This window comes from Furipterus horrens, unplaced genomic scaffold (genome assembly GCF_987537825.1).
Source record: "Furipterus horrens unplaced genomic scaffold, mFurHor1.1.pri manual_scaffold_11, whole genome shotgun sequence".
In the NCBI taxonomy this organism is placed as follows: domain Eukaryota; kingdom Metazoa; phylum Chordata; class Mammalia; order Chiroptera; family Furipteridae; genus Furipterus; species Furipterus horrens.
The window spans coordinates 88,884,025-88,901,368 of record NW_028327181.1 but is presented as its reverse complement, the minus strand read 5'-3'; the positions used below and the strand labels follow the sequence as shown (position 1 = coordinate 88,901,368).

The 17,344-nt window shown below is 38.8% G+C and overlaps 1 protein-coding gene across 3 annotated transcripts; it reads right to left on the bottom strand.

Moving 5' to 3' along the window:
* Nucleotides 1-2,004: 2,004 nt before the first annotated feature.
* CCDC47 (coiled-coil domain containing 47) lies at nucleotides 2,005-17,344 on the bottom strand. 3 transcript variants are annotated; one of them, XM_090292666.1, is made up of 13 exons: nucleotides 17,270-17,344; nucleotides 13,492-13,757; nucleotides 12,929-13,033; nucleotides 12,252-12,426; nucleotides 10,810-10,931; nucleotides 10,504-10,569; nucleotides 10,015-10,116; nucleotides 9,721-9,831; nucleotides 8,992-9,077; nucleotides 7,640-7,698; nucleotides 7,225-7,334; nucleotides 6,851-7,018; nucleotides 2,005-3,706 (listed from the first exon to the last, which is right to left on the bottom strand). In XM_090292666.1, exons 2-13 carry the CDS (start codon nucleotides 13,750-13,752, stop codon nucleotides 3,626-3,628), a joined length of 1,446 nt encoding a protein of 481 aa, XP_090148792.1. In that variant the 5' UTR covers nucleotides 13,753-13,757; nucleotides 17,270-17,344; the 3' UTR covers nucleotides 2,005-3,625. The 3 variants fall into 3 exon arrangements, with proteins under 3 accessions (XP_090148792.1, XP_090148793.1, XP_090148791.1); XM_090292667.1 differs by having other exon boundaries at nucleotides 17,254-17,329; XM_090292665.1 differs by lacking the exon at nucleotides 17,270-17,344 and adding an exon at nucleotides 16,636-16,846.

Sequence of the window (17,344 nt, the reverse complement as noted above, 5' to 3'; positions counted from 1 at the left end):
ACAGCCTTGTTAAAGCACAGGGGCAGCACCTGGGTTCCTGCCCACAAATCCAGGGCTCTTTCCTGAAGCAGAAAACTGGCTTCAATCTTAGCTTTGCTACAATCTTGCTAAGTGATACAGTCACATGCAAGAAAAAGATGCAAAAGAAAGCTATTTAAGCATTTAAATTGAAAATGTGATAGGAAAGCAGTTCTTCCTCCAGCAAAGTTGATACCATAGATAACCTAGGCAGATGTAATATTATCTGATTTCCAAATACGCCCATGGAACTAAATGCCTAAAAAGGCCTGCGTGCCTTTTTACATAAAGTTATACTATATGGAAAAAAACCAAGTAAGTGAAATTAAAGAGGACAGTTTATTTTAAATATGAAAATAAAAACTAATAACATCCATTAAAAGTGGTATAGCAGTAGACACAAGGTTCTCCCTTTCAGGGAGGAAGGAAGAAAGAAAGGAAAATTAAAAAATTAGCCCTAGCTGGTTGGCTCAGTTAGTTGGAGCATCCTCCTTTACACCCAAAGGTTACAGGTTCAATTCCCAGTTGGGGTGCATGTGGGAGATGGCCAATTCATGTTCCTTTTCATATTGATGTATGTTTCTCTCTCCCTTTCTCTCTAAAAAAAGATCAGTGATTTAAAAAATCCTTGAGTGAGAATTTTTAAAAAATTAGCTTTCTTCTGAAAATGGTATTCCCAGTTCATGAAGCTGAGAAAATGGCATTCAACTTGTGCCAAGATAAAAACATTATACTTTCTTCCAATGTAAATACATCTTTTGCTGATCACCAAATTCCAGAAACTCAAAAAAATAATACTTTTTGCTGTTGCTTTAGCAGTCTGTAAGAGAAGTCACTCCAATGGGTATAACTGTCCCCCTACCCCTACATATCCTTACAAATCATGCAAAACGAGGGGAGGCAGGAACAGTAAGGAAAGAGAATCCGGGATGATAAAGTACAGTATTTCACCCCTCCCACCAAAATAGATCCTTGTAGACACTGCTCTAAGTAATTTTCACACTGTCCATTCTTACTGGATGAGTGTAATTAAAACACCAATCAGTGTTTTCCTTTGGTCTAAATCCCATCTGAAAAAGAGTTTCACATCTGGTGCTTGACATGAAGATTCTATTACTAAGGAAACAGAATTATAAACTATTATCCCCCCCCCCCCAAAAAAAAAGTGCTGTCAAATTTTGCAGATAAAGTTAGAGAACCCTGAAAGGATCTGCTTGGTTTCCATTGGGAGAAAGAAACACAAGAGTAAAGCAAAAGGGCACTACTTGGAAAATAGTCCTAGAAAATACCTTACATTTTTATTTCACTTTTTAATTATGAGAGAATTTATTTAGAAAGGTACAAAGGTAGTAGAAGTGAGCCAGCTGGGCTGTGTGGACACAGGAAACGAGTTACAGAGGCAACAGTTGGGCCCTTGGCGCTTAGGAAGGGGGGAGTGGGGAGGAAGGAAGAGGGGGACGGGAAAAACACCCTTATATTTTTAAAGTGCTATAGTTTCAAAGAGAATTTTACAGATACTATCTCTTGGTGTTGACATACCTGTGAGGTAAGGAGAGAAAATAATTACTATTCTCACTTTGTAGAAGGAAGAACAGAACAGAGATTCAAAGAGGTTCATGACTTGCCCAAAGTCAAAGGATTTGTTGCTGGTTTTGCATGCCTAGGCATGCAGACAAAATCGGAGAGCTTAGTGGCTTTCCAATGTGTGAGTCGACAACATTCTTCTCTCTCTGTCTTCTCATTCCTAGGAGAGATAATGGTGTCCTAATTCAAGAGGGAGACTTAAGGGGGGAGCCCATTAATAACATATGGAGCTCTAAAAATATAAAACATTTAAAAATAACTGGCAACAACTAAGGGATTCTTGTCAAGGGCAACTCTTATGAAGGAGAAGCATTTCAGTGCTGATTTTTATTAAACAGGAAAACACATTCCTATGGGCTTATACTGTTGTAGGGAAACCCCAGAAAAGTAAAGGCGGCACTCTTGAGATTTTTGTCAATGAGTTTAATTTCTGTACATTGATTACCATTCATATGAATGCTTAAATTACAAAATTAGCTGCCATGGTCCAAATGTGTGGGACTTTAAGAAAGCTTTTATTAATCAAAAGATAGCTAAGCATATCAATTTTGATTTCTAAAATGTATTTTAAAGATCTGTAAAACAAGGCTAATTCTAGAATTATATAGCATTAAATTGTTATTTGTTATTTTAATAATTTACTTTCATGAACTGTTAAAAAATTACATTTGCATCTCCCAGTTGACACATTTCTGCATTAACCTAGAGAAAAACCCATGTGAAGTTTCCATGCAGTTACAAAGGCAGCAGCACATTGTTTCCACAGCGACTTGTTATTGCTTCAGAACACACCTGCACAAAAAGCATCAGCAAAAAATACCCACCCGCCCCTCTCCCACCAAAAAACCCAACCCTTTCCCATCCCCAGCAAAAGTGACCTGGTACAAGCAGTGACTTTAAAAAAAAAATGCTTTCTTAGTAGGAAGCATTTATAAAATGCAGAGATCTGAACAAGCTAAATGCTTGTGCAGAGATGGGCCCCTCCCCCATGAGTTCCTTCCTTGAGAGGCAGAAAGAACTCTCAATAGTTTAGAAAAGCTCACTTTTAAAAGTCTATTTATGCATATTCATGGCTATTTCTTTGAAAGAATACACCCAGCCCCAGCTGTGGAAGAGATAAAAGCAGGAGAAGCAAAGGGACACAGCCACAACCCAGATAACAGGGCTCCTCCGAGAATATCCGATTGTGAAGCAACCAAGGAAAACACCTGTGACTTCACACAGACCACTGATCTGCTCTAGGTGAAGCAGCTAATTTTTCATGCATTTGTTACTCATGAAAAATATACAACCACTTAAAATACAGCATTCACAATGTCATTAGCTTATGGTATCAGTTAAGGAGAAAATTGCTTCTGTCCTACCTATCCCTAGAATTTTCCACATACATGTCAGTAGTCTACAGTCTACAGATATCCTACAATACTGTCATCAGTACCCCCCACCTATGAAACATACACTGAACTACACTGTTTTGAGTCCCTGAAATTTCAATACCACAGATATAGTGTTCTAAATTTTATTTTTTTTTTACAAGTTTAATGTAGACACAGAAGAAAATACCGAGCAATGTTTACTGTGCAATTCCAACAGTTATTTGTGGAGTCTTGGTTTAGAGTCATTCTTTATAGCCATTTCAACTGCCTAGTTTAAACAAAAAGCAACATTCTAATTATATATCTATAAATTCATGATATTTCTTAAAATATCATGGTACTAAAAGCACTGATGATTCATGTTATAATTTTAAAAGTACTTTAAAACTACAGAGTTCATATATCGTTCCTTTCAAATACTAATCAAAATAATTTGATTATCTGGAAGAAAATTACTGAAACAGAGTCCTTCCAGTGTATCTCTAACCTCTGTAAAACTCCAAATCAAAAACAGAACAGATGATGAAATAAGGGGTTCTTAGTCACCGGGAGTGCTTGTTAAGATGAGAAACAGACTGGCATTTTTTACATTTCCTGTGAATTCAGAGCTTACAGGTAGCATCAGGACTCAGATCTCTGGGCTAACTTTACATGGCTTTCACCTTGATTTGCTTCATTTTCATTTGCTTCTTTTCCAATTTCTTTTGTTCACGCCTCAAGGCAGCTTCCTAGAGAGAAAAAAAGAGAAAATCCAAAATAAGGTCTAAGCACATTTTTAAAAAAATCAAGACTAGAATACTGCCTAAAATATTATTCAAAAACCTAGACTTACACCATAAATAACATTCCAGAAGATGGTTATAAAAATTGCTAATATCACTCTGACTGGTGTGGCTTAGTTGGTTGGGCGTAGTCCAGCAAAGCAAAAGGTCACCAGTTAGATTCCCAAATCAGGGCACATGCCTGGGTCCTGCATAGGAGAGGCAACGGATCCATGTTTCTCTCCCTCCCTTTCCCTCTTTATAAAAATAAATAAATAAAATCTTTTTAAAAATTGCTAATATCTATAATGGTAACAAAAATTAACTTGAAATGAAGCAAAGGCAATTAAATTCTCAAGTGTGTTTAAAACTAGTTTTGTTAGTCTGGTCTGATTTTTCCTATACCCAGGAAACGCTAGCTCGACTTTCATCACAACATTTATGTGTATTTGCTAAGGATTTGTACTTCAGTTCAGAAAACTGTTAAGATCTTGTTCAAGCAAGTTATTAATTATAAATGTCTTCTTATTAGCATGGATGTTATACCTGTGCACAATACTTCATAACATTCAATTGGTAATTTTATCATATTTTTATTCAGGACTTAAGTTGTTATGCAAAAGGAGAGAAATTAGCTTTAAACACATTATATTAGTAGCAAAAGTCTGAATGATTATCTATGTATCTATGCTATTGTATAAGTATCCTGAAGAACTGAACTATCATTGTTAGCATTGCTTTCATGGGAAAATGCATTCCGAGTTTGGGTGCACGAAGGCAGGAATGAACCCACCCTCTCTGGCAGCTGCTGACTCCCGTGAGGGCTCAGTAGTAAGAAAATAGCAACAGCGTTTATGTCAAATGCTATCTTCTTCTGAGACAGCTACACAGAATGGTCAAAGTACTGTCCCAACCCCTACCTCCATCATATTCATTCTTTCCTCAAGATGATCCATCCCTTCCCGATTACATATTATACACGTTTAAAACTACCAATATAAAGAATATGGTATAGTGGTTAAGAGAAATTTACTTATGTTAACATATTTAAAAAACATTTATGTTAATGTCAAAAATATGTGAAAAAATGTTCAACTTCAGTAATAATTTAAAAAATGCAAAAAAAATTAAATGCCATTTCCCCGCTATCAGAATCATACGTGTAAAAAGTTGAGAATTAGTTGTCATAAAGATATGAGTAAAGAGGAGCTCTCTTATCATATGCTGATAAGGTAAAAGTATAAAGTGGTACAACTTCTTATTGGCAGCCTATCTTTCTCTCTCAGGTTTCTTTTCCTCGGGAAATAAAAAAAGTACAAATATGGAAAGACACATTCTTAAAAAAAAAAAAAAAAGATTTTATTTATTTATTTTTAGAGAGAGGGGAGGGGATGGAGAAAGAGAGGGAGAGCAACATCCCACTGAGCTACACTAGCCAGGGCTCAACATCGATGTGAAAGAGAAACATCGATCAGTTGCTTCCCATATGCACCCCAACTGGGACAGGACTGCAACCCAGGCATGTGCCCTGACTGGGGACAAACCGGTGACCTTTGGCTTTGTGGGATGACACCCAACCAACTGAGCCACACTGGTCGGAGCAAAAGATTGCTATATTTTTTATATAAAAAGTTGCAGGACACTGTTCATAAGAAAATCTACATTAAGAAAAGGAGTATGCACACTAAACATATATACAGCTGGGGAACTAAAACAAAAGAGTATTAACAGTGGTTACCATTAGGTATGAAAGTTATCTGAAGGATTATGTTATTTTTACATAGTAGAATTAAGATTAATTCTAATTAATCTTAAAGTTCTGGGTTCTCCTCTTTCTTAAATCTATTGTTTCAAACTCTAGAAAGAACTAGAGAACTTCTTCTCTCATAAAAGAATGAAAGGCATTGTCTAGTAATGATTCCATATAGATCTATCCACTGTATCCATTAAAATGCCATTTTTATTTGTATAGAAGGTTGCATAGCACAGAGCTCTATTTTCAGGGGAAAAATACTCATTAACTAAACCAAGCCAAAGAAAAAAACGATGAGAAATGATAAGATGGGAGGAGGCCTGTGGTATCCTGGGCACTTTGCTCAACAGCATTAATGATTCTACAGGCAACTGAAGTGCCACAGAGCAGCTCACTGTGACAAGGCAGCACACTTCCTCCACTTCTAAGAATTTTCTTCAATCCTCAAGATTATTCTCATTGAAGTTCACCTCTCCCAGAACTTTACTCTCCTCCTCTTTTTATGACCAGCACTTACAAGGTGTAAAATTTTAGAGCTGGACTATGGCACCTTATTCCACGAAAATGTGAGAACACGCTGCTGATGACACGTAACAGCCTAAAAGACTCTTGAGTTTGAGATTCTAGTTATGTGCAAAATAAACACCAAAAACACAAACAAAAATATATCAGAATTCTCTAATTCTATAATAAAATTTAAAATGTTATAAAACAAGTTTATTTAGACCACAGGGCACATGTGCTGGCTTCTATTAAAATTCCTAATTTCAATATCACCTAATACAGGAAATTAATGAACAACACAAACAAATGAGCAAAACTGAACCAGGGGCAAGTAAACAAGGAGCAGACTGACAGTGACTAGGGGGAGGGAGAGGAAGGGTAAGTAGGGGAAGGGTTTAGTAAAGGAACTAGTATAAATAACTCATGGACATGGACAACGGGGTGGGGATTGACTGTGGGAGAGGGGGTGGGTGGCGTTGGGGGGAGCAATGGGGGAAAAAGTGGGACAACTGTTAACAGAAAAACAATATATAAATAAATAAATAATTCCTAATTTCTTCCTACCTCACTAAGTATTTGGCTTGAAAGGTAGTGGAACGTTCAAAATGAGATTGTGCTGGAGGAATAGGATAATTCATATCATTCTCCAGGACGAGACTCAATTTAACATGGTTTGAAGCCCCATTTTTCTTTATAGTGCTATCAACTAACTATCCCAAGTACTGAAAAAATGCCAAAATTTTAGGCTGGTCTCATACCTCCATAAAATTACCTTAACAACCAATATGGTACAAATAGGCATCTTTATAAAAAGATCTTGGTTTAACCCCCGTGACACGGAAAGTCTGTCTTACCTCCAGCCTGCGCTGTTTCTCCGGATCTTCCTCGTTCATGATTCGTTCCTTCTCTGCTCTTTTCTTCTCCTCACGCCGAGACTGTGCAGCCTCCTGTCTTTGCACATGCGTCAGCTTCAAGAAGTTCTCTTCCACTCGAGCTCGGTTCTTATCTGCTTTCTGTTTGCCCTTTCCCCAAGAAACAAAGAGTTTAATGAAAAATCTATTTTAATCCACCAGAAGCAAACTCCCATTTAGTATTCTTTCATAAAACTCCCATTTAGCACTTTCAAGTAAATTAGCAAAACACAATCACTGAAATCCTTAATAAATGAACCCCTCAGAGGAAAAAAATAATAAAAGGTGCCAACTATACTTAAGGCTGCAGGTCTTACTTCTCTGTTGAGTCGGAACTTTTTGGCTTTGTCAATAGAATAAATCACCATATTCATCAGGGGTAGCAAAGCCTCCATATCCTTTGGGTAAGTGTTACCTGAGCCAGGCACTGGAAAACAAAGCCATTTTCCTATTGAGTTAACAGCAGCATTAATACTTCTCAGTCACCCAACTCTTTTTTTTTTTGTATTAATAAACTCCTTTCTCCATGTTTCTTAGGCAGCTAAAATGCGGCAAAAATAGAAATTAAAATATATACAAGACTCTCTTATTGAAAAAACCCAAAGGTAATAAGCAGGAATGGGGTTATTTTTAATGTAGTTTTGTATAGCTGTCACTTAGTAGGGAACAATACTCTCCCTTAAGGTCATCTCTCAAAAAATAAAGAACGCAGACAGGGCACGGAATACTTACCATTAAATGTAAACAGTAGTGTCCTCTTAGTTTCAGGTAGCTTTAAAGGCTGACCTTCCCTATCATAAAAGCAAAGGCTATTTAGAAAGAACACAGGAAAGATATTCTCTATGCACACAAGTCACCCAGTTCACTTAGATGAATAGGTACCTACAAATAATCACCGTAGTACTTAGCTTGGCATCCCCACTCAAATATAATCTCAGAGCCTGAAGGAGCTTTACAGGTCATCTGATCAACCTGTCTCTAATGAACGCATTTCCAAGTGATCTTTTTCCTATACTTGAACACTGCCAATGATGTACCCTCCAGGCAAGATATATTCCATCTCACCTTGGGAAGCCATATTAAGTATGAAGCCCATATTTTAAATAATGTTTTTTGCTTATTTTGATGGGTTTGTATGTTCTATTTCCAACTCTTATTCTGTCTTCTTTCCAATAACGAAGTGTCTTATTTTTGAGCCAGGCTCAGAATAAATTTAGAAATAATCTAGTATAGCATATATAATTTAGTTCCAACTCATCAGATTCCCTTATAATCTTTGACTATCGATTCATTTCCCCCCACCCCAAAAGGCTGCATGATTACCATAATGTGGTACTTTGCCCACAGTGCTGCTATTGAGTTGAGCAAGGCAAGGATGAGGCAACACCATCTAGAGGCAAAAGGACCCAAGTAATTCTGACACACGTCAAACATCCAGAATGGCTTTTAATTGTACTCAATTCCACACCCTATGAGAGAGTAGCCCTTAACCAAAAATTTAAGTCAGAAGCATTTCTACACCAAGGGTAAACTTAAATAAGTATGCTCTCCTGAAATGGAATATGAATTCAAACAACAAATTTAAGTTCTGAGTATGTACATTTGAAAAATACTACTATAAAGCCAGAAACTCTATAGGTGTTGAGGGTGTCTGATAATACACTAGGAAAAATTATAATTATCTACTATACAAAGAAGGAAGCCAGAAAAGGCCAGATTTGCAATCAATCAAACACAAATTAAGTATTACAGATTCATATCATAAATTTAAAAGGAAAACAAAACCTAGACTACAAAGGACAGAGATTAGCAACTGCGTTTCCTTACTGTTAGCCATTTTGTAAGACTCTTCCATGTCACTGAGTGTGAGTGCACAAACATGCAGTGATACATGCAAACTGGAGAGGCCTGTTTGTGTCCTCTAGGTTTCCAACTGCCTTCATGATGCATGTAGTCAAAGCAAAAGGAAACCTGGGAGTCATTACCCCACTCGTTTAGTGAGGGATACTGGACAAGCACCTTGCAAGTGTTTCAACACAGAAAACTAAAGAAAATAATTTTCAATATTTTTATTTCATACGTACTCTTGCATAATTTTTGGACCTGAGAACTGGTCTGAAAAATGAACGGATTCAATCTTGTCAGCGTAGTGTGTAAGAAAGTGAACCATCTGAAACAGAAAATTATTACTATTTTTTAAGTAGGGTTTGATGCATTTCCCTTTTTCTCATATTCACCCTTTAATCCTTCTTACTTCTGTAAATGTCATTAAGGCTAAAGCTTTTCCAAAATTAAATGTAAACAAGATAAAGGATCTCTCTACAATGAAACAGGTACCATTTCCTTAGTAACACTAATACTTAAATTGTCTTTATTGAGCAGTCGGAATAATGTTCTAAATAAGAATGAAAACATGAGGTTAAATCTAAAATTAAAAAAAAAAAACTATACATCCCTCTTCTCTTACATTAGTTGAAACTAAAATAATGGACTAACTGACATGGTGATAAAGATTGAAGTTATAAAAAAAAAAAAAAAAAAGACAGAAAGATTAAAGTCATAGTCCTTTTTCAAAAGACCTGAAAGCCATAAGCAATCCTAGGAACAACTTGCTTTTGATTTAGAGAACTTCTTCACTAAAAATTTTTTGACAAGTTAATCTATTGCTTAAAGAAAGTATTTTATAGTTTTGTGAGAAAGGAATACATAACCAGTGCATTGTCATGAAATAAAGAACTTGTCCAGAGTGACTTTTAGGGAGAGTACTCTGTAAGTGCTAAGGTCTGCACACATACGCCATCCACTGCATTTACCTTTGTATCCATCATTCCTTCAGTGACTTCTCCCATCTCTGACAGGATGGCCAAGGAGTCTGGTAGCCCATACTTTGCACCAGACTTAGGTTTGTCACTACAAAACTCACTCTAGAGGAAGAAGTAATTGAAAGTAAGACATGACATTTTATTATGCACAGACTTTTTCTTCTCAAGAGAATACGTACTGACCTAGTTCAAAGTGGTTAATTATGCTATACTCTGAAGCTGAATGTCTATGTAATAAATAGGCACAGTTTCTACAAATATCTGAGTCAGAATAACTCGACATACCAGATCCTGCATCTCTTTCTGCAGTCGCACCAAGGCTTTCCGGGTACCAACAGCAAACACATAGGTATCCATATCTTCATCATTCATAGTTACTTTTATTTGCTTAAAAAAAAAAAACCAACGAAACTCGCCTGTTAGGTTCTGTGATAGGCAGATTTCTAAAATGGAATCTAAGACTCCCACCCCCCTGAATGTGAGTGGGACTTGTGAACATGATGGGATATTACCCCGAAGACTCTGTTGTGTAGTGTAGTTGAAGGTCTCTAATCAGCTGCCTTTGCTATTAATCGAAAGGGACATTATCCTGGTGAGTGACTTAACAACATATACCTGCCCTCTCAACCTTTTCTATCCAAACAGAAAAGGGTCCATTTTTTGGCAAAGGACATTAAGTTGTCAGAAACTCCTAACAGAATCCAAGCAAGAAAAGGAATAAACTCTAAGAAGAATGCAATCTGTATAGAGAAAACCAGCAGGAAGAATACATACCACTTGATCACTCATTGGCCTCATCATGCGGGCCAGGACATTCAGTAAGTCCTGTCTCTTGAGGAACTAAAAAAAAAAAAGTGAGAACAGTTGTAACTTCTACTTACTACAAATAAAGAGTCCTGGGAGGGGAAACCAGATGCTTTGAATATTCTCGACATTTACCAGTTAGTAGTAGAAAGATGATTTTTAGACCTCGTTTTAAGTCAAACATGAAAAGACGAGACTAAACTTAGAGGATGTGGAATAATGTCGGAAAAAAGTAAAAGGTAGACATATACATTGTACCCGAAATTCCCTTCTTACCCTCAGCTGGATAAGCATCCCCTCACAGCACACGCGCCCAGAACACCACAGGTTGTAGATGTGCTCGTTCTCCTGGTTCAGCTTGCCTGTGCTGGCGGCTTCTTTGTTCGTTCCATCATCCCCTAGGGATAAAGCCACTTACTGTGATTCCTGACAATGTTACAGCCTAATCACCATACCTTCCTCTACCTTGACCCCCAAATGATCGTAGTTTTAGGGTGGCAATACTTTGCTATCTTATAGAACTCTCCTTTGGACATATACGACAACAGATAGTCATTGTTCCTTTTACTTTTAAAACTCTTTATTGTCTCCATTAAAAAATTAGACTCTGGCATTACTTCTATGTCCTTGTTAATGACAACCAGCTTGGATTATAAATTTCTTAAGAGAGTAGATTAAAAATGGAGCAAAATCAGTTTATATGTTCCTCCCAAAATACTCCTAGACAGTGAATAAAAAACACCATTATTACAAACTAACAATCCCTCACTGTATCTCCTCTGAGTTAACTTGAACCAAGTCTGCATTTCCAATGGCAAAATGATAACAGTGATATTAACAGCTGTATTTTAGATCTAGAAGAAGCTCAAAGTCCAATTATTTCTGCTCTTCAGTTAATTAAGTGTACAAAAGAAACTGTTCAACCTCACAAGGTAAAGCAGACTGATACACCAAAAGAGAACACACAAGGGGAAGTGGAAGGCATTAAATGCTGCTTATTATTTTCCTAACAAGCAGGTGAAAAAGTACTCTGAAATAACATGGAGTTTGGAAGCATGTAGACTAGGTTTACTATTGTGGGTACAATAGAATAGCTTAAGTTTCACCATTTCTGGATTTCAGTCCCCTCTTTAGGAAAACAGAAACCATTCAGCTGAAGAAACAATATATGCAAAGTACCTAGCATAACACATAAATGGTCTTCTAAAGAGCAGAGCAGATGGACACTTGCTCACTATTAAAGAGAAACAGAGCGTTATGTGTCAAACAGAGGTGAAGGCGGGCAAGTCCCCCTTGTGCCTTATACTACGTAACCACAACGGCGCCTCTAAGGTGCTCGGTATTTACTTCTTCAGCAGATCCAAAACTCAAGTGTCCGAACCTGAGGGAATTTTGAGGGATTTCTAATTTCAAAAAGATGAACTGAGAGCATTTATTAAGCCATTTAAAATGTCAAAATGCTTTGCCTTCCGCCAGACTTTTTATCAACTTGTTTTGATAAACACTGATGATCTCATTCTAATCAGAAGCTGTTTAGCAACTGCTGATTAATGACAGATGAGAAAAATTATTCATACATACAAGTTATTCAGCATATAAAACCTAACAAAAATGGGATCCTTGAAAAAGAACAAAAAAGCATCCTCTTTGGAAGTCCAAGAAAGTTCTTACTAGATGGTTCTCAAGCCCGCAGCAGGACTTCTATTAGCCTAACTTACCTACTAAGGTAAAGTTGCTCTCCAAAAGCTCTCTGTGAGTGTTAAACCAGGCCTGAGCAAGGCGACTGTTTTTATTCTTCCCAATGATGTAATTCATGATGTAGGCGAGCAGACCAGTCACCATCAAAATTTCTAGATAGTAACTCTCCCAACTGTTCTGGAGATGTGCAGGAACCTAGAGAAGAACGATTATTCCGTTTGATATTGGCTGAGGCTGAAGGATGGAGTCTAACTCACAAGATGAAGGAGAATGAGAAAACCCATAAACAGAAGTAGATTATTGTCAATATATATGGCTATACTTTGAAAAGAAAATGCTTATTTTGATTTTCCACGTTGGCTTTCTAAAAGACTCTTCAAGGAAATATGAGGATAGTCAAGTGGGATAAAAAGATGGAAAGCCCTTTGTGTTAAACTTGATTCTGAGCCCCACCCCCAAATCAATCCAATGTCTATCCTCTTCTCATCATTCCTTGATAAAGAAAACTATGAGGGCTAGAACAAAAATGCAAGGGTTGCTTCTCTGCGGGTGGAGTTTTATCAGAAGAACTGATGTCACTCTTTCACAGCTCCCACCAATATATCAACACCAGCTATATTACTAATTGTATTTCTGGGATTAATAACAGCAGGATATTTTGTTGGTTAGTATGGAATTCAGAATCCTGTATACTTACATCAACAATTGTTATTGGGTCTTTATTTTTGCCAGAAGTATCCGGCTTGTCTTCATAACCTTCAAATTCTTCATCATCATATGGCTCGCCCTCGGTATCGCCCTCCTACAAAAATGAGGCACAATCTGTTTTTCCCTACAAATGTTGCCAGCAAGTGTATCTCCTTTTGTAGGCAACAGTTGTAGAGGAAAACAGAACATGTAAGGAACAAGCACACAGAGATATTAAATGTTTTTAACAAATGATGAGACTCCATGCTTTTGAACCCTTAATTCTAAATGATATAATTCCCACCCACCCCCATGCACAATCTATTCCCCACCCTTGCTCTAAGCCAGGTTTTCCAGAGAGGAGAAAAATACTGTTGATTCTTCCATCAATGTGAAAGGTGGGAACACACCACAACACATTTAGAAGCGCTCCATCTACTAAACAAAAATAAAGATACCAGCAAGTAAAGGTCTCCCTAAACCTGGGTCTTACTTTAATGTCTGGGGAAAATGCTAGTTACAAATTTTCTCATCCTTCCACTTTCCCAAGAAGTTAATGAAAAACAATCTCACCTGGGTATCTGCATCTTCAAAATCTTCTTGGTTTTCGTCCTGCCCTTCCAACTCCACGGTGGTCTCGTCTTCATCATCTTCAGTGGTAATCACCCGTTGAGGAGATTCAGTAACAGAATCTTCTGTAACATCCTCAAATTCAGCAAAGTCATTATCATCATACTCTACTATGTCCTCTTCATCTTCGAAATCATCAAACTTGGCTTCAGAGACACTCCCGAACACCAAAAGGACAACACAGAAAGCGTAGAAGACTTTCATTGCACCTTAAAAATGAGTTAAAAAACAAAACAAAACCCTAAATGGGCTGCTACTCTATATACAACGAGCAAATTTGGAAACAATTGAAAATACATCTATGACTCACTCCTGCTTTTCTGTTACTTAATATTATTCATTTCAGAGAGCATTATAAAAAACAATGAGGTGAGGGTAAAGAGGCCTGAGTTCTAGTTTGGACTCTGTCACTAGTTTTCTGTAAGATATTGGACAAGTCATTTATTTCCTTAGGTTGGTTTCCACTTACCCTGTGCAATCAGTAAGCATTTTCTGAAAGCCTATAAAAAAGCTTTATATAGGAACTGGGAAGGGGTAAAATGAAATAAAATGCGATGCAACTACTTATCTGTTGGTGGTACCAAAAACACATGAATAGAAAAACCAATCAGGCTTAGATCAACTCTGTGTTCATGTGTGAACATCATCATAATAAAAGGCAATGTTTCAGACACAAAGTCCCAGGCACTGTCCTAAAGGCTTTACAAAAAGCAATTAATTTTATCTTTATAACGACCTTTTGAGGAAGAGTAGTATTATTAACACCCCCATTTCACAGGTCAGGAAACGAGGCACAGAGATGTTAAATAATGTAACTACTAAGGAAAACAGAGCTATGGATTAATTGCAGTTTTGCCTCTAGAGTCCCTGCTATGAACCACTTCTCAGGCCACTTCCGAAATGTAAACCACTGGCTGTGATTTTGTACTATTTAAAGTAGTATATTTTGGGCTAACAAAATTGTTCCTAGTGTGCATGATAAGAGTTAAATACATCAATATCCCACAGCTTTCCAAAAAGGACAGCAGGTATTCCACCATGTAAACAAGTTTTTGAACCGATAAATATAATGAAATCAGATTTGTGACAAAGCGTCCCAAATGATATGAATACATGGAGGATACTGAAATCATCTTACAAATAGGTAAGACTCTACAAAACAGCAACAAAAAAGCAGGGGGAGAACATCTGAGCCAGGGCTTCAAGCGTAGTTAGATTTCAACCATCAAATCTACTTAGGCTGTATTTCTAGTCCTCTACTCTAATCTAACTCCCACCCCTGTATCATCAGTTGTCTCACAGACATGTCCATTTTGAGGCCCTACCCATTTTTCCTATATAGAGTCAGACAGGTGTTGTGGGCCACGTAAGAGTCTCTGCTGCACATTAGTCTTTAAAAAAACAAAAACAAAAAAAACACCCTTTAACACACCAGTCAGAATGGCTATCATCAATAAAACAACAAACAACAAGTGCCGGTGAGGATGTGGAGAAAAGGGGACCGTCATGCACTGCTGCAGCCACTAGTGCAGCCACTGTGGAAAGCAGTATGGAGGTTCCTCAAAAAATTAAAAATGGAACTGCCTTATGATCCAGCAATTCCACTTCTGGGAATATATCTGAAGGAACCCAAAACACTCATTTGAAAGAATATATGCACCTGTATGTTCACTGCAGTGTTATTTTTTACTGAAGATTTTATTTACTTATTTTTTAGAGAGAGGGGAAGAGAGAGAGAAAAGGAGAAACATTCATATAAGAGAGAAACATGAATCAGTCACCTCTCGGGAGCCCCCAACTAGGGGCCTGGCCCGCAACCCAGGCGCATGCCGACTGGGAATCGAACCAGCAACCGTTTGGTTCGCGGGCTGGTGCTCAGTCCACTGAGCAACACCAGCCAGGGATTTATTGCAGTGTTATTTATAATAGCCAAGATACGGAAGTAACCCGAGTGGCCATCAATAGATGAGTAGATTAAAAAGCTGCAGTATAGCCCTGGCCGGTGTGGCTCACTTGGTTGGAGCGTCATCAATACGATTTTCACATCTTGTTGAAAAGAAAAGCAAGATATCTAGTTTCTCAGTATCTTTTCCCTTTGAAGTCTAATCAGCCGCCAAATCCTGGTGTTTCCTTTTTTGATTCCCAAAGCCACCATGGTCATCTAAGTTACGAAAAAGAGATGCCATTGCTTCATAGGGTTGTAGTGGGTGGTACAGATTTGTGCCTGGCACATAGAAGTTACGCAATAAATATTAATTCCCAGTATTTCCTTCCCCTGTGCCTTATGTACACCTTTTAAGATTTAAAAACTTCATTTTTGGTTTTTTCCCTTTTAAGATTTGTTCGAAACATTTTCAAATAGAAGCAAATAAAGGTTAACACTGACACAGTCAACTGCCTGCTAAAAGATACGATCATTTCAAACTGGATTCCCATTCAGAATGTTCAGAAGTATTTCTAAGATAACTCAGCACTGTAACAGAACTCGTTCAAGGTTATTTAGGTCAAAATTATCCAAGCTATTTGTGCCTTGGCCTTCCCCTGTCAGAAGCTCTCTGCTCCACCTGTCAATTCATTTCTCAGAAGCACAACTCCCTGCCAGGCCACCCAGTCCTGAATGAGACTCCAGGGGCAAGGAACACAAGCACTAACAAGTCGTTTGATGGGCTGCTGCAAGTTCACTCGCAGCCGCTCATAGATTGGGTCTGGACTTAAAACTGGTTACAGATGGATGTTTCCTTTAAAACACAGGGAGTCTAGGCACTTCATCCTAACGCCTGAACTCTTCTTCCCGATGCACACTACACGCTTCCCCAAACTTTGCCCTTCTGATTGCATTTGTTCACAGACCTGTGGGGAAGTTCCTCAAAACCGTAAAAAGTCACCCCAAATCGGGTCCTGGGGTGGACAAAGTTTGCTTGTTTGTTTTAAGAAAGTCAGGAGAAGTGAGGAGCGGGATTCGATGCATGTCACCACAGGCCTGACTTTGGCGGTTGTACGGTAAACGAGACCGGGATAGGCCACGCAACTCAGGGTGACCACTCGGCCCGGCCCCCAACGACTAACACGTCATGGTCCGCTTCCTACCTGTACCGGGGGCTAGAAACCGGCTCAGATCTCCTGCGACCGCCACCTCTACCCCGCGGGCCTCTCTGCCCGGCCGCCGGCTGCGCGGTCACCGCGGTTTTAGTGCCCCTAATGCCTCTAGGACACAGAAATACCAGGTAGCTCAGTCACGCCGCCCCACTCTTCACGTAGCCTCCACCATCCGTTACGTAAACCGCGTGCGGCCGTCTGCGCCTGCGCGCGGCGAGGGGGCGGAACGCACCCTACGGGACCCCGGGAGACCTCCTCCGCCCCTGCCCTGCGGAGGCGTGGTGGGGCTGATGGGAAAATTACATAATCCCGGCCCCTAGGCCGGAACTGCTCACGCCAATCCCAGCTCTCGCCACTAGAATTAAATCAAATTGTCATCACACTGAATTGGTGCTCCGGAAGCCAAAGATGGCCATGCTCTAAGGGACCACGTGGTCAGAGGCACGAGGAGAAATGTTGTTCAGGTCGTATTTGCCAAGGACAGGAGTTTAAGGGATCGACAATTTTATGTATATACAGTTCCGGCCCAAGCCCTTTCCTTGGAATTTCTGGGCGGCTCCCTGCCACTGCTACTCTTTATTCACGCTCAGGCCGCCTTCCTACACATACCACGAACACTCCTCACCCAGCAGCAGGGCCCAAGTCAAAGCGTCTGAGAGGTCTGCAAGGCCTTCTGGATCAAAAAGACGGGAGCCAGAGG

Bases quoted from the DNA above. Each gene is read 5' to 3' on its own strand.
- CCDC47 (XM_090292666.1), bottom strand. From the start codon at position 13,752: ATGAAAGTCTTCTACGCTTTCTGTGTTGTCCTTTTGGTGTTCGGGAGT. The intron at 10,932-12,251 runs GTAAGTTAGGCT...CTTTATCCCTAG, and splicing joins GAGCAACTTTACCTTAGTAG to GGGATGATGGAACGAACAAA. The intron at 9,832-10,014 runs GTATGTCGAGTT...TTCTTCCTCTAG, and splicing joins AGAAAGAGATGCAGGATCTG to AGTGAGTTTTGTAGTGACAA.